The sequence below is a fragment of the Sinohyriopsis cumingii genome, chromosome 5 (genome assembly GCF_028554795.1).
Source record: "Sinohyriopsis cumingii isolate HCF-2022 chromosome 5, ASM2855479v2, whole genome shotgun sequence".
NCBI lineage: Eukaryota > Metazoa > Mollusca > Bivalvia > Unionida > Unionidae > Sinohyriopsis > Sinohyriopsis cumingii.
The window spans coordinates 73,909,071-73,933,930 of record NC_142965.1 but is presented as its reverse complement, the minus strand read 5'-3'; the positions used below and the strand labels follow the sequence as shown (position 1 = coordinate 73,933,930).

At 33.9% G+C, this 24,860-nt stretch overlaps 2 protein-coding genes across 5 annotated transcripts in view; one reads left to right on the top strand and one right to left on the bottom strand.

The window, feature by feature from the left end:
• LOC149799447 (dynein regulatory complex protein 9-like) overlaps positions 1 to 11,313 on the bottom strand; it is a 29,416-nt gene extending 18,103 nt beyond the window's left edge. Inside the window, exons 1-5 of one of the 2 annotated variants that reach the window (XM_089958789.1) lie at positions 11,171 to 11,244; positions 9,022 to 9,093; positions 4,857 to 4,977; positions 2,931 to 3,175; positions 1,413 to 1,541 (exon numbers count right to left, since the gene is read on the bottom strand). In XM_089958789.1, coding sequence (XP_089814915.1) covers positions 1,413 to 1,541; positions 2,931 to 3,175; positions 4,857 to 4,977; positions 9,022 to 9,062 — 536 coding nt within the window. In that variant the 5' untranslated portion in view covers positions 9,063 to 9,093; positions 11,171 to 11,244. Of the gene's footprint in view, positions 1 to 1,412; positions 1,542 to 2,930; positions 3,176 to 4,856; positions 4,978 to 9,021; positions 9,094 to 11,170 lie in introns of both variants that reach the window. The other variant, XM_089958790.1, reaches the window with a different exon arrangement.
• Positions 11,314 to 11,495: 182 nt separating this feature from the next.
• On the top strand, positions 11,496 to 24,860 carry LOC149799446 (large ribosomal subunit protein eL33-like). Of its 3 annotated transcripts, none has more exons than XM_089958792.1 (5): positions 11,496 to 11,557; positions 16,748 to 16,813; positions 17,998 to 18,150; positions 19,870 to 20,017; positions 24,805 to 24,860. In XM_089958792.1, exons 2-5 carry the CDS (start codon positions 16,761 to 16,763, stop codon positions 24,826 to 24,828), a joined length of 378 nt encoding a protein of 125 aa, XP_089814918.1. In that variant the 5' UTR covers positions 11,496 to 11,557; positions 16,748 to 16,760; the 3' UTR covers positions 24,829 to 24,860. The 3 variants fall into 3 exon arrangements, with proteins under 3 accessions (XP_089814918.1, XP_089814920.1, XP_089814919.1); XM_089958794.1 differs by lacking the exon at positions 11,496 to 11,557 and adding an exon at positions 11,740 to 11,758; XM_089958793.1 differs by lacking the exon at positions 11,496 to 11,557 and adding an exon at positions 11,783 to 11,801.

The following is a 24,860-nucleotide window of genomic DNA, read 5'->3' as shown; positions in this document are numbered from 1 at the left end:
TAATTGTGTTGCAAAGCTGAATGTGCCTATATAGAGTTTCCCATTTACAATTAATATACATTATTAATTTCTTACCTTTAGTCATTTCCTTTCCATCATGTCCAAGGGACAAAGATCTTGACTCATTCCCAGCACTTTCACTCCCTATTCCTGATACTAGGGGACAAAAACCATTCTCAATCCCTAATACTATGGGACAAAACTGACATTCACTATTCCTGATAATAGGGAACAAATGCCATTCTCTGTCCCTAATGTTAGGGGACAAATGACATTCTCTATCTCTAATTTTAGGGGACAAATTCCATTCACTATCCTTAATGTTTGGGACAAATGCCATTCTCTATCCCTCACACTATGGTAAAAATGCCATTCTTTATCCCTGACACTAAGGGACAAATACCATTCTCTATCCCTGACACTAAGAGACAAATACCATTCTCTATCCCTGACACAAAGGGACAAATACCAGGGACAAATACCATTCTCTATCCCTGATACAAAGGGACAAATGTAATTCCCTATCACTAATGTGTGGGACAAATGCCATTCTCTATTCCTAATGTTAGGGGTCAAGTTCCCTTCCTAGCCCCGACACTAGGGAACAAATTCCATTCTCTATGCCTGACACTAGAGGGACAAATGCCATTCCCTATCCTTAATGTTTGGGACAAATGACATTCTCTATCACTGACACTAGGGGACAAATAACATCTCATATTGCTGATACTAGAGGACAAATGCCATTATCTATTTCTGATACAAGGGGACAAATGCCATTCAGTATCCCTAATGTTTGGGACAAATGCCATTCTTTATCCCTGACACTAGGGGAAAAAATAGCATTCCATATCCCTGATGCTAAGGGAAGAAATATTATTCTCTATTGCTGATACAAGGGGACAAATGTCATTCTGTATCCCTGATACTAGAGACAATTGCCATTCTCTATTCCTAATGTTGGGGACAAATGCCACTCTCTATCCCTGTTACTAGGAGACAACTACCGATTATTCCTGCCTTCCCATTTTCATGCCACGCCCATCCCCTATCCTTGGTACTGGTAGCAAAAATAAATTCTTCCAACCTTTCCCAATTCCTACCATATCCATCCCCCATCCATGATACTTGGAAATTTGGCAATATCTACAAACAAATTTTAATTGATATAAAAAAAAAGACGTAAGCATTTTTTAAAACTTTCTGCTTCTACAAAAGAGATTTATGAACATTACAATCTATTTTTATTCAATGTATGAATGCAAAAACACTTCGGCATTTAAATACAGCCCCTTCTATCTTTTTCTTTGAAAATGAGAGGAATTTTAGGTAAAGGCATGGATACAGCATTTTTAATTGGGTATACAAATTTATGCACAGAGAGAGAAAAATAAATGTTTAATGTTCCATACTTGAGTATTGTGTCCTGAAGTTGTGCCTTTCTTTCTTTCTCCCCTCTAACTGTCTCTGCTAGTACCTGGTATGTGCAGTTCTCAATCAACTCCGACAGGGTGCCAGCCATTACACTTTCAAGGAATAATCTGACAGATGGAAAAAAAATGTATGGCATGTAATTACTTTCAGATTTGGACTTAAATAATGAACACTGTATTATCTGCAACTTTCCATATATATATATATATATATATATATATATATATATATATATATATATATATATATATATATATATATATATATGCTGTTTTATCCGTCATTTGTCATACACTTGTATAATGGATACTGTACTGTCTGTCAAATTTTCATACATTTCTATAATGGAGACTATAGTGTCTGCCAGTTTTCATTTACTTTTATAATGTACACTGTATTATCTGTCATTTTCATTCATTTTTATAATGGATGCTGTATTGTTGGTCATTTTATATGCACTTACAGAATGGAGACTTCATATATATATATATATATATATATATATATATATATATATATATATATATATATATATATATATATATATATATATGCACATATATATATATATATATATATATATATATATATATATATATATATATATATATATATATATATATATATATACACAGTTTGTAATTTTTTCTATGTAAATGTGTTGCATGGGATATGATACTATCCACTGTTCACTTACTAGATATTTTCAAACATTTTCTCACTGCTGGTGAGCAGGACACAGAAAGTTTGATGATACATAACAAGACACCATAGCAGGTCAATTAGTATGTAAAAATCATAGCATGTCATATCTATGCGCAACCTAATCATTAAAATAACAGGATTTCTCTTAAAAAGATATCTGCATTCAATGATACTTCAAACTTGTGAAAAGCAACTTAAATACAATCATTTTAGCAAACGGGGGTACGTAATAAATACAACATATAACTTTGTTTTTGTTGGATATTCCGGCATATCACTAAGTTCATGGGGCTTGCAAGTGTAGCTGCTGGTACTACGGTTGCTCTAATAATATTGAACAGAACAAACAATATACTTTATCATTCTGGACAATTACAAGGGCAAAGGTATGTATCAGAACTAAAATGTACCAAGTTTTACATAAGATTTTAATAAACTTAGAATATATCTCCCTTGTCTGATAATTAGTCCATTGATTTTTTTTGACAAATTTATTAGGCTGTTATGACTGGTCTTAATCATGGGAGAATACTTTTAAACTGTTTATAATTAATCAGAGAGGAAAGGTTATTTGTATAAAGAAATAAGTGGTCTCTAAACGTTTAAAAGGGAAAATCAGGCAAATATTATCACCAGTTTTTATCTCATGTAATAATGATTATACCCATGAAAATAAGTCATTCACACTACATGTAAGAAATATTTCATGCATTAATTAAATACAAAAACTAAGGTTACCAAACAGACTAATATTGTACAGCGGTGCACAAATACTGTAATGCCGTAAATACCTGTCATCTTGTATCTTGGCCATGTTGTCACTTGCAAGAGGATTCTGCCTCAAACTTCTAGTAAAAACATGAGTGCTATTTTTTAGATCTCCACCCGCTTCTAGAACCTCCTTCTCCACATCTGTAAGTTTTGCTATGTTCTTGGTTGACTGCAGCATCTCCAGTTTATGAGAAAGTACTGACTGGTACCTGTTTTCCAGCTCTTTCTGTCCTTCTACCAGCCGGTTCAGCTCAGTGCTCACCATCTCAAAAATCACATTAATAAATACTTAAAAAAGTAAAGATAATTGCTCTATTTTTGTGGTCATCAATTTTTGTGATTTTGTGAAAAATAACATTTTTTTCTGTACTTAATTTGTGGAGTGAAGAAGGGGCCCTACTGCTTCAACAAAAAACATACTGTTTGTTCAGTCTTAAAATAAAATCATTAAGTCAAAGAAAACTAGCACACACACCCACAAAAAGAAACTGAATGAAATCGCTTTATATGACATTCATTTCAAATACATTATGTGCCATACAAAAAGAGTAATATATCCACTATAAGACAAACCAAGATAAACACATCAGCTTTGGCGGAAATTAGAAAGCCAAGATTTTTCTCAATAATAATAATAATAATAATGCTTTATTTATAGAGGCTGACTCATTAGTGAAGGACTATTCTCCCTTGAGGCCCTCTTAATGTGAGTATAACAATGCACATTATATGAAGATAGCAATAATTAGTGTTTATTTTAACATGTTTAGTATTAAAATACTAAATTCCATTATCTATTAGAAACACATGCATGCTCATGATATCTCTTCTTAAATACTCTAATATTTTCAGCAGATCTTACATTTTAAATAATGTTTTTATGTCTCAATTTTCACATTCAGAAAATTAAGGTTACTCATTTTTATGAAGGTCTTTTCTTGGTTTTTTTCCCTTGCAATATTATTCTCATCAGTGTTCTGATCTAAATATAACATAAATTTTTAATAAACTGATTTTACAGGCTCTAAAGCTCTGCTCAAATGAAGTGTTAGCTCTCTTCATTTACAAGCTGAATAGCAGCAATTATAGTTGAAAGACTAATGATTATATAAACATCAGTTTCAGGATTTACCACAGACAGGTTGAAGTTAGTGTCAACTTGAAATTAAGAACACACTGACAGCTGTACAGAGAGGAGGCAACCCTAATACAAACAAAATGGAGTCTGTGACACAATGTCTTTAGACAAGACAGGTCTTTTATGTGGTTCAGCAATGTTCTCATGGTCTTTCCTACTTTTATGTGAACATTGTTTGCAAATTTTGTTCTTGGGATGAAATCTCACATCATGTCTGAAGCAGGAGTGAGTGGCGAAACATGCAGGGACTGTGCACCATGTTTTTGTTCAAAGATTAACCGCAGCTGTAAGGGTGATTTTGAATAAAACATATCCAACAGCCTGCAAGAATATATGTTTGGTGTTTTGACAAAGTCCCCAAACAGGACACCATATATGTTTGGTGTTTTGACAAACAGGACACCACAAAGAATTCCATAGGCTCTACTCAGCTGACTGTATTAAGTGAATATAATACAGTTCATCTGTGCATAAAACTTGTGGACTTTTGTGACAGGTGCTCTTCCAAAACATTCAGTGGCTTTTACAGTCAGGCAGGCTTTACTGGGCTATCAAAATCAAAATGAAACTGGTGATTGGTATGCTAGAAAAAACAACAGCAATGAATACTTTAAATTCGAATTTGTGTGTAATGTGGATTATAGATACTGACATTGTTATTTAGTAATGAAGTAAAAACAACATGTAATTAAAAATATCTTTTAAAGATGCATGCATGCCAGCTACACGTTTTTTGAGAGAAAAGAAATATTGATGATGACAATTATGATGATCAGATGATGCTAGGGCAAACTAATAAAGAACTCACCTGCAAAGCATCAGACCTTCCTTCGTATGAAGTAGGCATGATTTTGCCCAGGATGGAGAGCTGATCGACACAGTCCTCAAGGACTGTAGCCATGTGGATGGCATCTGCGCCATTTAAACCCCTGAAATAATCAAAAATGTCCTGAATATTCTAAATTCTATAGTGGTTTATCTTGTTTTTTGGGGGGGGAATAACTATACCATTAAGTTGTAAACTGAATGCTGTTTGGACTGAATGCAATACAAAACTTTTCAAGATTTTATGCAGCTTATTTGCACATTTTGTTATTCAAACCTCCAAGTGGAAAATATTTGTTTCAATTCCAAATGCATTAGTGTTTCCAGTATTGTAAGTTATGAATATTAGTCTATTTGAGGACAGATTATTTTGACAAAATATTACGGTTATCTTAAAAGCTGAAACACACTGACTTTCTGACAGATATCTATCCCAATTTCTTATCATTACCTTCATGAATGATGGTGATTGTATTTATAAATAAGAGTCAAAGAATTTTTAAGCAATGAAATAAATAAATAAATAAATTAATTAATCTAATGACTGCAAATGATTTTGTACACTTAACACTAATTTCATCATCAGTTAGTTATTATCATCCAGATACAAATCCCTGCAGAATACATGTACCATGTTATATGATTTCATTGTTAAGAACAACAGACACTTTATATAAATAAATGAAATAATGATCTATAGTATTTACTTCAAAACTGATTTAAATGAATAAATCAGTTCTTTTTATAAAATGTTTCTGCATATTAGGAAAGGTTTTTCTGTTACAAAGTAGTTGAATAAAATTCATGGAATTGGATTCATTTTCAAAAATAGGCAAATGGTAATTTTAAAGGAATAAATTGCATTAATTACATTAAGTGTTGCAAAATTCATATTTACTAATAACTGTTCCCTATAATGAGAGGTCTGCAAATGGGTTATACTTTTCACAACAAGAAAAGCTGTCACATAACCTAAACTCAGTTGTTATGCTAAATTTTCCAACACTTAAAGAAGCTTCTGACTGTCATTTAAAATTATTGGGTTTTTTTCCCTCTTATATAATTCCTATATTGGAAGAAAAAATTACTGTGACCTTGATACATGAATAGCAAATGTCTGAAACACATAACTTGTTTCACATACATATATGTACAGGAAGGAAAAATGAAGATTATTTAATTGAGGTACATTTTATCTTTTATCCTTTCTACTGCACTTGAAAAACTTAGTTACTGAGTAAAAATATCAAGACAAATGACAGCAAATGACAGAAGCCCCAGTTCCCCAAACAATTCAATCTAACAATTGAAAAGAGGGCTAGATAATGGAAGAAGCTTGGACAAAGTTTGTATGCCTAAAGTTAGAATAAAAAACAGAAGAATAAGAAATAAAAGAAAAACAATACTTTAAAATATTTGCAGAATAATATTTATTGAGGTTGGAGATTCTAGGCTCAAACTGGGATTGTCTTGTAAGTGTTGGTATGGCATAAACTAAGATTACAAGAATTCAGCATTATGAGCCTCATGATGGTCTCTATGGTTACAAAGGATTTACTGATCATAGCTCCAAAGCGCATGCCCACAAAATATTTCCAGTTCTGGATAGTTCACCGTTCTACACTTGGTTAGCGAAACATAAAATAAACAAAGGAAGGTATCTTAGCTGTACTACAGATCATTATGGTTAAACCAATGAATAAATTATATATGTCAAACATCTATTGTTCATACTAGGAGAATAATTATAGACATTAAATCAGATAATTAGATTCAGTGTCCATACTTACATTATATCAGATAATAAAATGAGAGTTACTTTCCGTACTTAAATGATATCAAATAAATAAATTAAATACACTGTCCATACCTGATAATATAAATTCATTATCCATAATTTCAGATAAATTTGCAGGAACATTTTACTTTGCTCTCCGATTTTAAACATTTATTGCACATTTTTGGTTATATAACCTTAACGAAAACAGTCTCAACAATTTGTATTTTTCATATATTTTATATATCCTTCTTTCTCAGTTATTTTCACAAGGTTAATGGTTTGTTTATAATACGAGTTAAGAAAGTTATAACACAAGTTCGATAAGATAATCATAACATGAATTCGATACGTCAGCTGATTTGTAATGCTGAATATTTTAAACGAGAAATGTTTGTTTTTTAAAAAAATATGGAACACAGTATTTTAATGTATTCAGAAGAACTTAAAGCAATATATACATTAACTATCATAATGATAAATAAGTGTAATTAATGCAGACGGAATATGTATTCATATTTGGGTGTAAATATTTTACAATATTCAGATGAAATAACATGCATAATGCTTTTTTTTTCTTTGACTTTTGAAACATCAAATATCTGACAGTACCTGCAATAACTTTCAGCATGATTTTTCTTTGCATATGCTGACACGTATTAACTCTCAAATTTGCTGGGGTCTTTAGACAACATTTCTGACTGCCACCAGCAAATTCATCTAGAACAGCCTTCTTAAAATTAGTTTACTTCTGTTTAACTTTCCTTGCATCAAATATGTAAGTTTTAAAGATCCAATTATTTCACAGATTCCGTCATATTACTTTGGTTCATCTTTTAAATCAATATTGATCCACGTGACCGGATGTAAAATTGCAAACAGTATGATCTAAAAAAGAGACTTCTTATAAGAACATACTCTGCAAGTCAATATTAAATGGATACTCACAAATATTTGTTGTCTTTATCTATCAGTCACTCTTTCTAACTTAGCATCATTTTATACTTGTTTTTAACCAGAAGTATGCTTATGTAGTATATGTATGCGAATACAGCCATTCAAGGATATACATACCCATATACCAGATGAAAAAAGACAGACAGACAGATAGGTGAGAGCCTCAAATGTCCTATACATGCATAGTGTGTCTAACATTGATATTTCTCCAAAATGTATACTCTAACATTTCCAAACGTTCAAAGAAATAAATTTCAAATAATCATCAAGAAGACTTGTACGTGTGCCTGTCTGTTCAAGTGTGATTGACATTTGTGCATTTTGAAAATACTCAAGTTATTTCATGAAAAATATAATGAACATTAATAGAAAAGCAACAGTCTAAATCAATAATAAAAAAACCTTAAGAAGTTAGAATTTTATTTTCTCGTTGGCGTTCAACCTCCATTAACTGCTATGATTGAAGCTGTACAAAATAAACATATTTTCATTATTCTTCAAGCAAGATAAATTGCAAGAACTTTTTACGCAGCGATACACTTTCGCACAATCACATAACACAAACTAGAGCATAAGGTAGTAATGGAAAGATAATGAAGTTCTTAAATGGGCAGATAATATTTATTTTAAAGCTGGGAGCAGCGCAAGTTAGTGAAAAAAAAATAAAAGATGTAAAAATAATTGATCAAATATTGATAGAATTTCTTTTTAAGATAGTGAGATATCGATCCTGCTTGCATAATGTGAGCAGTCTGACACATTTTCTTGATCTACATTTGCCATCTTAATTGACTGAACTATCCGGAAGTGAGTTGCAACGATATGCCCTCTGGTGTTTTCAAGGAGAGATACTAACCGTGAAACTGATTATTGCCAGGTAAAGGGGTCAAGTATATGTCATTGCAATATGTCCATTAACTATTTTGCATGGAATTGCTGAGATTACCCTTTTATTTCTCATGTCTAAAGTCTCCCGAGTGTAGTTCAACCACGTTGGATCAGACTGGTTCTGTATTTTTTCTTTCCATATTTGAGCAGATTGTCTTGTACTATTTCTATCTTGCTTTTGTCAGTTTTTATATATGGTTCCTGAGCTGAACATGCATATTCTAGTTAGGTAATTATAATTTAATGTGCTGTTTCTTTAAATATGTTGGAGGAATTCTAAGATTTCTCAAAAGCAAGAATTCCAGACTATGTCTTGTCTTAGATGCTGCTTACTCAAATTGTGCCACCAAACTGGGATTAATTGTAAAATATTTCTATGTGGCTGAATTCACTTCTGCTAAAGTATACCTCAATGTGGTAATATAGGTATCTTTATTAAGTTTAAAAAAATGAATGCCTGTTACAATATGAAATGAAGTTTACCAATATATGTTGCTTGCTTTTTGTTGAGTGATTTGCAACTTACATCTCATTCAAAGTTTCTTGATGAAAATTTTTGGTTGTCATGGACCCTTTATTGTGGCGTCCAGGCAATAAACTGGGTAAAGAAAAGAAAGCCTTGAATCAAACAATTACTGTAGTACAAATATTTACCAATACACATCACTTTTAGTGTGACTGTCACATCAATGTGTGTGACATTCAGTCTAGTTGACAATGGATAATGTCTCTTGCCAGGCATCACCCCAAAATGTTTATGTACTTTAACACTGATTTTGTCAAATACATTTCTCATGGTGGTTATACAATGATTTTGCTAGGAACATCAACTAACAATGCATGAAATAAACTGAATAATCATCATTTGAAGATATGAGTAATTAAATTCTAAAAAATTACCTACAGCTGTTATAGTAATACATATGTGCATGAGCTGTATTGCTCATACATTTGCAGTCATATTTGAAGAGACAGTCTTGAGTGACAGATGAACCTGCAAGGTACCGACATGGTGCAGTCTAATCACTTTTTAAAAGTGCAGTCTAATCACTTTTTAAAATCTGGGATAAAATGTTGACCAGTAATAGAAACGTCCCTAGCAACAATCAAGACTGAATAAAAACAAGCTGGTGGGTCTTATTGCAGACACAGACCATGTAATATGGTCTTTGGACTTTACTGAAAATTAGGGCAGAAATTCATGATTACAACAGTAGAAATTAAAAATAAAAAAGTATAGAACTTCATCTGAAATTTAAGTGCAATGTGGGCAAAGACATCAATATATACAAATGAATCTATTAATAATATTACTAAAATGTTAGTGATTTTTAAAAAAGTCTTAACTACTATTGCTTTTCTATTTATGAAGGATAAATAGGATCATAAGCAATGTTCTGTCAATTTTGGTCCATATTGGCTATCATGGAATTAGTCTTACAATGTAAGATATAGCACATTTTGTTTTAGTGCTATGTCTTACTATCCAAATAAAGGCCTTGTATAACATGTTCCGATGTCTGTTGACATCGAAATGAGTAGTCAAAGTTTCAGGAATATCTCACACACTTGGCAGCCTAAATTGACACTCTTCCACTAATTTATGTGTAATTAATATACTTACTGTGCTGTCTTTATCCTGGTGGAATGAAAATATGACATTAGCAAATGGATGCATTTTCATGTTCTGTTGATATACATTTGAATTTGTTACATTGCGAAGGTAGTTGAGGTATGCTGGAGTATGTTTAAGTTAGCTCATGTGGGGCATATGAAAGGAAACATTGTTTACAGTTTCCATATGCATAACACATTTTTATTCATTTCATTAAAGAATAATATTTCAACTTAACCCAATTTCGGCATTCCTGGCTTTCTTTGCTTTCCAGCCAACTGAAATGTAGTCCAATGGAACTTGAAAACAGGTCCATTTTTTGTGAGAATTTGAATTTATTAGAGAAAAGACATCTGGGTAAGTCAAGTCTGACAAAAACATTATAACTTTACTTTGTAGAAAAGTGTCGTTATTGGTTGCCAGGTGTGTGTGATATTCCAGAAAATTTTACTTTTGTTACACTGTTAGTCGACATCAAAACACGCTACACAGCACCGTTAGTTAGGCAGTAAGACCCATCCACCACCCCCCCCCACCCCCAACAAAAATATCGGGTGATGTGTCTTATGTTGTATTACTAGCATGGAATTAAATTCCAAACATAACCTTGTAAGGACATGTATGTCGCCATTGGTATATGACCCATAATCATAAAACACTAGAAGGTTTACTGAGCGTATTACTTAATCAAGGCCAATGCAGATATAGTAAGTTTGACAAGATCTGTATATCTGATGATCAATGGAATTTCATGCACTTTAAATGGAAGTGATGTTCATTGTTTTAAAATAGCGACATTTTTGAAGTAATTGTGTTCTGAAAGATTAATGTCCTTCCTGGATACAGCTTTATTTTTGAGACCAACCGACTGACGGAGTGTGGTCAAAATTATTCGGGAAATCCTGCTTGCCGCGATAATACAGTGTTGGAGTGACCCGAGTATGGTTATGGTTGGTTACTGACATTTTAAAAAGAAATAAAAAATTTGATGGGGATAGACGCTTCTGTGAACATTTGGATAGAAGTTAAGGAATAAAAGAAATAGAGTTTGATGACTTACATAGTTCCCGATTTTTCCCCACACGTATTTTCTTTAACCACCTGAAAATAGTTTCACTAGCGCCACCATGATGTTTACGGTAACTATAGTAATGCGCAGTGATACAATGCGCACTTCCGTACAATACACACTACTTGTGGAAATTCATTTCCAGTTTCTTAAAATTGCTGGTGTTCTCATTAGGTAATTTGTACTGATTTACAACGACAAATTTTCTTGGGCTTTGAAACAATATTTTCTATGTGCGAAATATGTTAGTTTAATCAGAATTTTTTTAAACGTTATAGGATAAGCATAAGTTTTAAAGCATCCCAAATGAAAGAGAAAAACAGGAAATCAAAATGTTATAGCCGGATAGCCTTTCTTTTCGTCCTTGCTTGCAATTGTGTAGGTACAACGTGAAAAAAACTCTTATTTATAAACGATAAAATACAAAAAAAATATTTATTTCCATTATGTGTTAACTGGAATATAAAATAAGTAACTGAATTTTATTTTCTTGTATACATTTTAATTGGGCAGATGACAACAACCAAACTAGGATTGAATAAGATTGACGAGAAGGTGTACCAGCTGTACTAAGTGGAAGTGTGATGGTGGCAATTGTCTTCAACTTGATCATTTGTTTACAGTATGATATAATGTCTTCACACGTGGCTATTTGCCCCAGCATAATGTGTTTGCTGCAAAAAATATATATATATATATAAATGGAATCGAAAGATATGGTCGGAATATGCCTTCGCGAGTTGTGGTTTCGAGATTGAGGTGCCTTTTTAATTCCGAGAAATAACAATTATCAATTAAAACAATGTCCGAAAATCAAGATCATGTAAAGATCTAAGTCACGATAGCGTATATACCAGTATTGCTGACAAATTTGTCATGATGATATACTCTGCGTCTTTGGCTATTGGTAATGTGATTAGGCGTGGGGGTGTTGTGTAGTCAATCATTATAGTAGGTGGACAATTTTACATTTATTACGTTGAAAAATATCAGTTAAACGTGCTGGCACGATCTGCTTTGCAGAAAAGTTATTTATTTAATTTAAATTGCAATGGCCGAGTGGTCTAAAGCGCTCAACTTTACCGATCACTGACAACTCCTGTCTGCATGGTTAGATACTTTGGCTTTGACTTTTTACAATGGTTGCCTGGTACTCAGTGGGGTCAGAAAAAGAGGATATAATTTCTCCTAGCAAATAGCAGGGTTGTATAAATTGTTTCAACGTGTGCAGCTGATATGTATGTTTTGGGTATCGGGGTCTTATTGCCTAACTAACGGCGCTGTGTAGTGTGTTTTGATGTCGACTAACTTCGTAATGTAAGTAAAATTTTAAGGAATATCTCACACAACTGGCAGCTAAAATAATGGCACTTTTCTACAAGTAAGTAAGTCAATGTTTTAGTGAAACTTTATTTACTCTGATGTGTTTTCTCTAATAAATTCAAATTCTCACAAAAGAAATGGACCTGTTTTCAAGTTTCATTGGCCTACATTTCAGTTGACTGGAAATTGTTGAAAGCCGGGAATGCCAAAATCGGGTTAAATTGAAATATTATTGTTTAACAAAATGAATAAAAATATATTATGCCTATTAATATTTGAACTGTAAAGTAACATTTTGTTTTGTTCAAGAAACATATTGGCTACATGAACCTACTTAAACATACTTCGGCATACCTCGACTACCGTCCCATTGCAATAAATTCAAATGTATTTCAATGGAACATGAAAATGCATCCATTTGCTAGTGTCACATTTTCGTTCCACCAGGATAAAGACAGCACAGTAAGTGTATTAATTACACGTAATTTAGTGGAAGAGTGTCAATATAGGCTGCCAAGTGTGTGTGATATTCCTGAAACTTTGACTACTTATTCTGATGTCAGTGACATGGGAACACACTATAAGGCCATTATTTGGATAGTAAGACGTAGCACTAAAACAAAACCAACATGTGCTATGTCTTACATTGTAGGACTACACAGCATGCAACATTCAATCCAGTTTATACTGGATTGCACCTTTAGGTCGACCTGATCCAAGCACGAGCATGTACTTGAATGTTGATTTTGCCTTGTGTATTTCTTGGTGCTTGTATGATGACTGTCCCAAAATTATGGATGTATACAAATTGAAAAAAGTGAATAATAGCCATTCAGATGTATGTAATTTTAGCCATTCCTAAAAATGTCTGTATTGAATGTCTGTATCACCGGGCTGCAGTATTTGTATCCGGTCAGTACAATATGGTAGCCCAGTGGCTATCATACTTTTGATATCAAGAGTACATTTGGGGTCTGTACTGTAATGGCAAAGAATATTTCTAAACATGTGAAATGTATACAAACTTGCTAATTTCTTTGTTTACATTTAACTGCCCTTTCTGCTTTCACTGCATGTAGTTAAGTGAAATCATGTGAAATGTATATCTTTCAAGTACTGTCAGTCTTTGTTCTTATGTAAAGATAATGAGAAGTACTGAACATTTGGGGGTTCCAGTTGACTGAATGGGCTCATTTGCTAACATTCGCAGAGCTTGATCATGGGGAACATAGATATATGAGAAAGCTTCCTAGTAATTCCTGTGGGTCTGAGTTTCTTAATGAGGTTTTCATGGGTTCTTTCTGAACCTTATTTACTGGCTGTGAGGTATAACTTATTGTGTACTGAAAAGTGGCATTAAACCTAGATCAACAACAGCAGTCTTGGAAGGTCTTTGAGAGTTTGGGAAAAAAGAGTTAGCGTTTTCAAGGCCTTGAAAGTTAGGGAAAATTGAGCAGATTACCCTGAGGTCTTTAAAATCTTTGAAAATTGAGATAAACCCCAAACTTTTAATTTCTATCCATAATCAGAAATAAAATTGTCCAAGGTTTTTAGATTTGGATGTATAGTCTGACTATATCAACCCCTTTTTTTTGTACCCCCAATTTATTTCAATAATGGCAACCTTGAATGTGATATAAAGTGCAATGAACCTAGTCATTTTGTTCATTGATTTATAATTTTCTAACCTGACTGAGTAGAGTAGCTCTAACACCGTCATCATCTGCACGTTTCATGATTAATGAAAGTTGGCAATATAATAGACGGACATGCTCAAGCTCCATTTCCAGTTCATGGACAAGTACATTTTCACCAAAGGGGTTTGTGTACAACTACAAATGTACATATGTATGTTGTCTGCTTCTGATATTTAGAATGTCGACTCGGGGGTCCCGAGTGGTCTAATGTGCTCTCCGTTATGGATCACTGCCATCTCACCTCTGTCTGTGTGGGTTCTTGTCTCAGATTCGGCAAATTTGGGTATGTGAGAAAAAACTTGCCAGAAGCTTATCGTGGGTCAGTGGTTCTTTCCTGGTGTTTTCTCTGGTTCTTTCTCCACCATTAATACTGGCCGCCATGTATAGCCTATTGTGTGCTGAAAAATGCCATAATCGTTAAACCCTACAACAGTGTTGAATCAAGCAAAGGAAAAGACTGACAACAAATTTGCCTTGCATGTGGATTTAACAAGCGGTTTGATTTTTATGGTCATGTATGCAGAGGGATATAATTCCAAATTCTCTGCGTTATGGTAATTTACGGAATTATCCATCAGTTACCAAACAGGATGAACTACATGATTATGTTTTCGATGGAAATAAAGTAACCCATAGTGTATGCGATATGGTGCCATGTTAGTATGGTAAAGTCTGTTAAACATGAATGGTGCAGCGGATGCTACTATTGTTGCCATTCTGGTCACAGTCTGGTTATAAATTATAAATCAATGATTCAATTGACTTAGTTCAGTGCACTTTTTATTACGTTAAACGTTTTTGTTATTGAAATTGGTAAGGGGTACAAACTGGTATGTACAGTCAGACAATAGTCAAGTTTTCATGGTTTCTTTCTTTTGATGAACTGTTAAGTTTCATTGTTGCCGCAATAATAAACAAATTTTTTGCTTGGCCTTGGCGACGACTTCAATAACACATGCCAGCTACACCCATCATCAAAGGAAGCCAGCATTATAACTATTTTCAGCAAGTTTTTTTGTTTTCTAATTTCATGGTGTTCGTTTTTCGTAATTGTATCATTATACATGTTTTTAGGTTTTATCTAATGTTGTAAATCGCTTAGATCATCTAAACATTAGGCACTATACAAAGTCCTCATTATAATTTTTGTTATTACAAATAAAACTGCCTAAGGTCATTAGATTCGGATGTAGTCGGTTTTCCTGGCGTCTTGTTATTGATGAATCGTTCAATTTGATTGGATGAGTACATCAGCTTTGGCCAATCAAAATGTTCATTACACTAATTCACAATTCTTTTAACAAGACTTCAGCCAGTTGATTTTTGGGTTCCATTCTACAAGTGCTCACTCTATGTAGAAAGTACGCGAAAGTAACATTCAAGGATTCAAAATCTGATCAGTTGATTTACACCTTCAGTTTTGTTTCACCTCGTGTTTAAAAGTGCCAGGTATTTGCTCTTTCAACGATATCTGGCTTGAACAAGAGAAATACAAGGAATTGCTGAAAAAGGATTAAACATGTAAACAAAAAGCATTTTCTTGTTGTAGGGTATAATGCCATTTTTCAGGACACGATAGGTTATACATGGCGGCCAGTATTAATGGTGGTGGAAGAACCTGGAAAGAACAACCGACCCGTGAGAAGCTACTGGCATGCTTTCTCACATACCTACATTAGCCAAATCTGAGTCTCGAACCCACACAGACAGAGGTAGATGGCAGTGATCCATAACGGAGAATGCTTTAGACCACTTGGGGCCCCAAAAAGCATATTGTACATTGTCAGATAAGGAAATGAGAGAAACAAAACTCTGTAGGGTCCTCAGAATTATGTGTGAGGCAAGAAAAGTGGAGTCCTGATGCAATTTAATATTGACTCAGTATGGAATATTAGTAGATGAAGTTATCCAATCGGACAATCATCCCATGAAATGTTTCAATAGAACAGATGACAGTCTTGATGAAGTGTTTTATTCCGTCCTTTCCAAAAGAAAGGAATATGTTGAACTTTGGAATGTTCTCCAGAAAATGTTGTCACATGGGCAGGCAACAGTGGAGAGGGGCAGTCTCTCATAACAGGTTTTACTTGTATTGAATATCTGACATATTAACAAATGGGCTGATCAGTCATTTTAGGATCATGGGTACATACATACATAATACACATCTGAAGTGGTTTGATTTATTATTGTTCTTTGGGAGCATTTGTGTGACGTTAAGAAGAGAGTTCTTATATTACATTTTGTAGCATAAATTGAGTATTGAGTTTTTCTGAGAAAGTTGTTTAAGTCATAGCAATGACTGATCCTTGTGCTGCAGTGATATAGTTTGAATTGGTAAGTGTTGATATGCGCACAATGAACAACAGCGAGGGCTTTGTTTTTTTTGGCATCATTGTCAGAAGCTTCATTGTAAAGGTAATGCTATAAATGACACAGTTACAACTTTGATTACTTAGAGGTTCCTGTATAAATACAGCATGATTTTAGATTTGCCAAACATTTGTTTTGATTAGTTGCTTGGAAACTTTGTTTTTAAATCTTGCAGATAATCTTGGGCTATGGCTGAAGCAAAGGAAACAGCAAAACCAAATCCACCCAAGAAGACAGGAAGGTAATAGGAAATCTTGTCTACTTGTAATTTATAGAATTACAACCCCCTTAACGTTTGGAATTGAAAAAATGGGTTGTGTTTTAACATTGATAAAATTTCATCATTTGCTTCAGATCAACCATATTTTGTGTACTTTTATTGACAAATCACAGGCGCATCACATGCAGAAGTAAAGCTTGCATCACTGCTCCATGTACAGTTAGACTTCATAAAATTAGGAAAAGTAAATGACACAATTTGCAAATTCATTCCTGGCCTCATAACTATGGTACCAAAATTGAATATGTATTTTTCTGAAGCATTTTAGTCTCAGACATTCCCAAATTCATCTCTGTTTAATGTGAATTTTCTAGAAACGGGGGGGTGTTTTCTTTGGTTTTGTGGAGTCTTGCTTTAACCCTATACCACAGCAGTTACAAAGTGCAGTGTGCTATAAACAGAACAACTGTTACCTATTCAACTCCATACGCATAGGCCTGCCTGTTAACTGTTAAGCAATATAGTGTATGTTACGTTTAGCAGCAATTTTGACCATTTTACATTTTTGGTACACATATATTATGTGTGGAAAAATTTACGAGTAAAGTCCGATTGTTATAGCTGTGTAATTGTTTTTCATAAAAGAATTTTTTATATGCATCAAAATCTTGAGAGAACTCGTTCACCATCAAGTCAGTGAGACTGCGTGACCAACCGTAGCTGCCATTTCTCGTATTCAAAAGTTTTTTGTCTGCGTCTACATCACTAAGTCATTTGAATTTGATAATTTATAAAAACTAATTGCTGCCTACATCAATATCGGAGCCTTTACCAAAGTATTGAATCTTTCATAGTTGTGATTCTAATCGTGAAAACTTCGTACATACTGAATGAAATCTGACGTAATTGTCATTCGCAGAAATGAATGTAGTATCTAATAGTGGAATAGAGGTGTCCAACGACGCTTGCATGAGGTAAATGGTTAAACCATGAATTTCAAGATCCTGTGAATAGAGTAACCTTAAAGATAAGTTCTCAGTGCACAAAAGGTGGTACCATTAAAAATATGTTGCAGTAATAGATCATGAACCACTTAAGAACTGGAATAGGATTTTGAAAGCATGTGTGAAAGAAAATGGTTGGCATCAGTTCTACTTTATCATAAACTCAGTGTTTAATATTTTTTCTCATTCTGTAATACACAGACTGTACTGTAAGGCAGTCTTCACTGGCTACAAGAGAGGTCTTCGCAATCAGCATGAGAACACTTCTTTGCTCAGAATAGAGGGAGTGGTAAAGAAAGAGGATACTAAATTCTACCTTGGCAAGAGATGTGCCTATGTGTACAAGGCCAGAAGGTACATGTTTCTTTTCACTGTGTGATACAAATATAAAATTGCTGTCTTGCCACCAAGGTAGATGTTGAACGAGTCTCCATCCATCTGCCCATCCACCTTATGAACACCCTAGCATACACTGCAGACATCATAGCAGTATGACTAAATTATTGTTAAAGCTATGTTAAAAATCTAAATCACACACGTAAACAAAATGTTTAAACGATAAACATTTAAATTTAGATTTTCTTAGTTTTTTTATACAAGCAGTACTTCGGTTAAATTGATATTTTATAAACACAGACATACCATTTACACATTTCTGAATAGGAATATAAGCATGAAAACAAAAAAATATTTTGAATCGACTGTACTTATTGTACTGGAGTTTTCAACACCTCGATTTATAAAATATTTTGCACCAATTTTAAGACTATGCCCATTCTGCATAATCAGATTTTCAGTAAGAAGGTTGACTTGTGAATGAGTATATATGGTAAAAAAATAAAATGTACAGATATAGGATGGATGAAATGACACGTCATGGTTAGAACCTAGGGTATTGTCTGCTTTGTTTGTGTGCTAATTAATAAGTGTTCATATTGTCTGTTTTCTATTTTAATTTTTGCATCTCTTATGTGTTTAGGCTCAAATAAACAGTGACAAATGAAAGATTGAAAACAACAAGCTTTGAAAAATTTAACAATTTATTTCCCTGGAAAAATACTGTAAAAATGTAGAGAAAAAAACTTATGATTTTAAGAATCAAATCCAAAAGTAATCCAAGAATAATCCACAAATTAAATTTTAAAAGTCCTATTAATGAAATGTTCTAATGAATCCAAGTTCGATTCCCAACAAAGAATCAAAGATTGAAGGCGATGACATATACTGTATCCTTTGTGGTGTTGGAATGTCTAGTTCTGTGTTATTCACAAACAATAATTGGGTGTTTGAATTAATGAAATGTCATTGTCCAAGAATTCTGTATGAGCACTCAAATATTTCCAGGAAAAAGAATTATCCTTTAGAATCCAAATAATTCGAATAATCATTAAAATGTAATTCCCAAAATGACACATCAAAAGAAACACCTTTACATCCCAGTGTTTAGAAACCCAGCTGAGAGATATTTCTCTATAAACAACGATTATTCAGTAACTTGAAATGCAAAACAAATTCCTGGATGAGGGTCAACTTTCCAGAACCTTCGAGAAGTATGTACATATATAAAAAAAACATGTAGTCCCAGTATGACCTTGACAAGAACCAATCATTTTACTCTAAGAATAATATTAAAATAAGTTGTTTAATTTTCTTGCTGATTTCAGAATTAAGGTTGGGAACTAGGTCAGCTTTAAGTGTTCACAAATGAACAGTCATGGTCAAACTATTTTCTGGAAAAGTATTGATTTCCTAGTAAACAAAACTACCTTATTTTGACATGTAATGATATTAAAAATAAAAAAATTTTAAAGTTTACAAACAATTAAATCAGATATAAATTAAATCAAATATATGTAACAGTATCTATTTATACTCTGATAAAGAATGTAGCAATTGTAGAATGTTCAATTTTCCATAAGCAAAATGTTTCTTGACAAACATCTTGTGGATGTATGAAAATCTAGCTGTTTTTGAAAAGAGTAAGATCTTACACTGCAGAAGCAAAACGTTTTAGTACTTGCCTGACAAGGCCATTGTATGTTTCAAGATCTTTCAAGGTACCTTCTCTTTCAGGAAGACCGCCTGTCCTGGCCACGACAAAGCCAGCCGTCTACGTGTCATTTGGGGCAAGATAACACGACCACATGGTTGCAGTGGGGCTGTACGGGCTAAGTTTAGAAAGAACTTGCCTGCCATCGCCATGGGGAAAAGAATAAGAGTTGTAAGTTTAAAAATGTATACCTTGTCATTATGTAGGGTTTTTTTCTTGAGGATCATCATTTGTAACAAAATGATGGACAAACATGCGCATATGCCCACACAAGGAATTTGGCCTATACAAATCATGTCATAAACATGGACAAAATCGCGGGGGGGGGCTATATATCTATATATATATACACACACACACAGGGTTCGAAGCTAACTTTTATGTTAACTAGTCGAGCGAACTAATAGGACAAAAGACGCTAGTCTGCAGCAAAATCCATTAGGTCTAAATTCCGATGTACATAACACAACAATAGAGATTTATACACATTATAAATTATATTGATTTGCCATCATTTTGTCCCAGATCGTGATCTTCTCCATCAGATTCTGAATACTCCTCCATATACAGTGGTCTTCTTTGCCTTGGTCCACAAGAGTTCCATAAATATATAGCTGGCACTGGATCATAATCAACAATGTTTTCACTTAAAAAAGTGAATTGTTAACAAAAGTCATTCAATACACTGCTGCACAGTCTACATCTCCAATCAGATTTCGCCATTTTCAATTCACTGAATTCCCGCTCTGCATCTGCAGACAAGGCTGGCAGGGTCAACACAATATCCACCAGTGCAAGAATGTTATTGTGACCTTGAAATCTCTTGTTAACATCACACTGTTGTAAGTTCTATACCTGACACCCCCAAGCATAAATTAAACTTTTGAAGTTGACACTCCTCTTCAACCTTGTCTGGATAGAAGCCTGCCATTGTCATTACTGGGGGAAAATGTACCAGCAGAGTAGTAACATCCTTATCACCAAATCCAATATGATTTGAGTCTCTTGGCCATAAATTAAAAAAAAATGTATGGCTTTCAATACATCACATTGCCGTTTGTCAAATCGGGCATCAAACTGTTTTGCTAAACTGTTGATCATGTCCTCTCTAACATGAAGTGATAACTGCACTGTTGTTGGGGAACTTGGTTCTTTTAGTTCAAAACCATGAAATTCTTTTATAGGTCCATTACCAATATCCTGCAGAAACCTTTTTAACCTAGGACCATCTCTTAATTTCAACTGTTCCAAGACACCAATAGTTGCAAGAACTCTCAGGTTCACTTCAGACACCAAACAAGACTCATTTTCAAGTAACAATGACAACTTGGACAGTAAATGTATGACATCTGTCAAGAAGTGGGCATAATTAAAAGATGCAGACCTAGCAACATTTTCAGATAGCCAACTGCTTTCCTAGTAGCTTCAGGTCTTCTAGGTGAAGGCTGATCAGTTTTAGTCAACGTTTGGAGGTGGCTGACTTTTGCTGGATATGATTGCCAAAAATTGTCCAAAATCCTCTGCCAATGTGCCAACCATCTAGTTCCACCAACACGAGTAGGGACTATCTTGGTGATTCCCAGCACCTCACATGCACCTAACAAATCACTTCTATTTAAAGGGCTATTCTGATAAAAATAGTAAAGTCCTGTTAACAGCTCCTCAGCTTTTGCATGGATAAACTGTTTTACAATGGCAGCTTTGTAAGCCAGTTCCAAATGATGAGCATGGCAATGTATTCCTACAAGTCATTTCTGCAATTCTCTAAATTTACAATAACACCATTGTTATTTTTCCAGTATTGACACTAACGCCATTAGAACCTAATCCAACAGGTTTACTTTGTAATCAGGCATTGCAATTGATGCAACTGCATCATCAGTAGCTCCTAAAATCCCATCAACATTAGTTTGTGAAACCTCTGTCATACCCAAAAATGAAGTGCATACTTGCCCACCCATGGCAGTTCTCACATAAACAACTTATTGTTCATGGAACCCTTGTTAGTGGAACCATCAGTGATAATACTAATAAATGGTGCTGATGTAATCTTTTGTTCAAGTTTATTTCTTGCACACTATGCAATAAATTCTGAAAACACTTGTGCCTCCTTGTCATTGACCAATATCAATTCCCTTTTTGGCATCCAAATGGATGATCCACATATAATTCCTAAACAGCCTTCTCATTTTTATTAGGAAGTGTACATTCCTAAACAAAACTGACATTCTTCCAACAACTTTTTCGTTTAGCGTCATGACGATTTTACTTGCAGATGACTGTCCTTTTGGTTTTGATAATTCTCGACTTGTGATCATGCATTTCTGATGGATTTGTGATTTGGTTTCCTGGTATACTTTATCCTCCATTTTTGAATAATCTCTGCTGATGCTGCAAAACATGGTATTTACTTCGGGGTTAAAGTTGAGCCATGGCTGACCCATTTCCACTTCTCTAGAAATGTTCAGTTTCCTACTTTCTTTATCATACTGTTTGACTCGCTCCCTTTTGTCCTCGTTATTGTCAGTCTTCAACCTTTTGGCCAGATTTTCCACACCTTGTACAAATCGCCACATTGTTCTCTTTGCTTTCTTTGTTTATGATCCTGGTCAGTGTGACAATAACGCTTTGCACACCATTTGTAATGCTTAATATAAAGTGTGTAGGTGATCTGAATTTACATACGGGAGTTGGAACAAGTTCAGTAACTAAAAATAGTTATTTGTCTGCATCTGATTTCTTTTGCGGAATTCATTAAAAAATACCAGAAAAGCAAACTTTAAAATAATTACACGCATTCATTTTTTTATCAAGTCGGGCAGATTTGTAGTGGAACATATTTATAAATCCATGAGGAAAACTATCAGTCACAGACTAACGGACGTCTGTTAGTTTCGAACCCTATATATATATATATTGTAATTGGTCTTGTAATGATATCTGCATTCTAATCTTTTCAGTAACTTTAATTATTGACATGCAGTTTTAAGTTGCAAACAGAAATAAAGAGAACACAAAACAAAAGTTCTGTACTTGTTAAACAAATATAATGTGATATTTTTGTTCTCATATTTTGAGATAATTTCTGGTGCCTTTAAGGCAAGATCAATTTTCCATTCAATTTGCCCTGATCAAGCTGGCTTCTATAAAGTTGTAAAATCTGGGATTTCACTTCTCAAGATCATCATTAGCTTTGGAACTGAATATTGGGCTTTGGTAAACTCTGTGAAATTTACATGATGTGCACTTTGGGAGATGATTGACTTTAGTTCTTGCAGTACTTGACAAGTCTGCTTAGTGAAACTGTTAACAGCTTTGTAATCTGATTGAATGACTTCTTGCCAGCTTAGGCCTTTTGCTTATGGTCTGATATTCTGGGGTAGGAAACATGTAATCAGTACCTTAACTCATTCGGCCCCAGAGGTTTTTGTCGTTTTCACCTGAAATGTGCGTAGGAAAGACATTTGGGGGTCTATTTCTGAATACATCATAGGCTTTCAACAGAGACTAATTCCTAGTTGTATTAGAAACATCATTTTCCATTGGTTATTTTGCTTGCGCATGAGCAGGAGGGTAAAAGTTGGAGAGTTTTCTTTAAATAATGGACTCACCATTATCGTATGGAGACCGCTCTTTATTCCAAATGCCCACCTTATCCTAGTGTTCGCAAAGGTTCACCCGTCTGTGTGCAGTTTAGACCAGTGTGCCTTAGATCTGTGGCCAAAACGTCTAAAATCCAGACACAAAATCACATTCCGACAACAGGCTAATTTTTGGGTTAAAAAAACGGGGTCCAAAAAAAGGAGGTTTTTCCCTCTGTATTTTGTAGTGCAACTAGAACTTTCAGATTATTTGGTATCTTTTTAGAGCTACATCTGTTTGCTTTTTTTGTAATACCACCCATGTTGGTGTATCTTAAATGACTTTGAAGCTGAAGAGCTCAGAAATAGGGTACAGCCTCATCACGCCTACATGCGGGATTGGGGCTAAATGAGGTAATGGCATATGTAGTATCCTGATCAGGCAAATAAGGATAAACTTTCCAACAGAAAAATCTTCGTTGACACACCTGGACTTTTCTGGGTCAGGATCGAAATATATACATACATATAGTGTTGTTCCGATTATCGATTATAATCGATCATCAGTTGGTTGAGCGAACCAATAAGATAATCGATTGTGAAACTCCATAATCGATTATGTGTAAAGGGAGACTACTTTTTAGTTGTATGCAAAGCACAAAGGGTAGTAAAACTCCCAGCCACTAAAGTTGACCTGAAATTTATTAATTCCCTTCACAACTACAAATATAAAACCATATGATACTTCATAGGTGCAAAATTTCATAATTAGGAGCATATAGCCATTATTACATGATCAAGTTGTTAAATAGTTGAATTAATAACTTTAAACACATTTTGATGATTTGTTTCAGTTTTAAATGCAATATTATTTGAAGTATTTGTAAACAATGACAAACAAGAAAACTGTGTCCTTCTACACTTAAAATTATAGACACACATCACATATGAATGAAAGGATTTTGGGGGATTGTAGCAGTATTTCAGTTGCATATGACTTATCAGCCATAAAAAGTTGCGTCATTTAACAAGATGTAGAACAGAAATAACACACAACACAATAGACAAAAATGTAATATTATTATCAGGTTAAAATATACATGTCATTAAAAGAGATTACTCCTGTACATTTACTAACATCTTGAACTATTGATCAAAGATATAACTGAATAACAAACAAAAATTAAAATTTGCTCTTTGTAACCGATTATAATCGATTATCAGTTGGTTAAGTGGAACCGATTATCGATTATGAATTTCTGACCGATTCCCATCACTATATATATATATATATATATATAAACACACGTACATATATATTGTATGAAGTGAAAGAAGCCAAGTACTTAATTCTGTTTTGAATTTTTTCTGTTTCAGATGCTGTACCCATCAAATATTTGAAGGTGTCCATTATCAATAAATTGAGCAGAGAA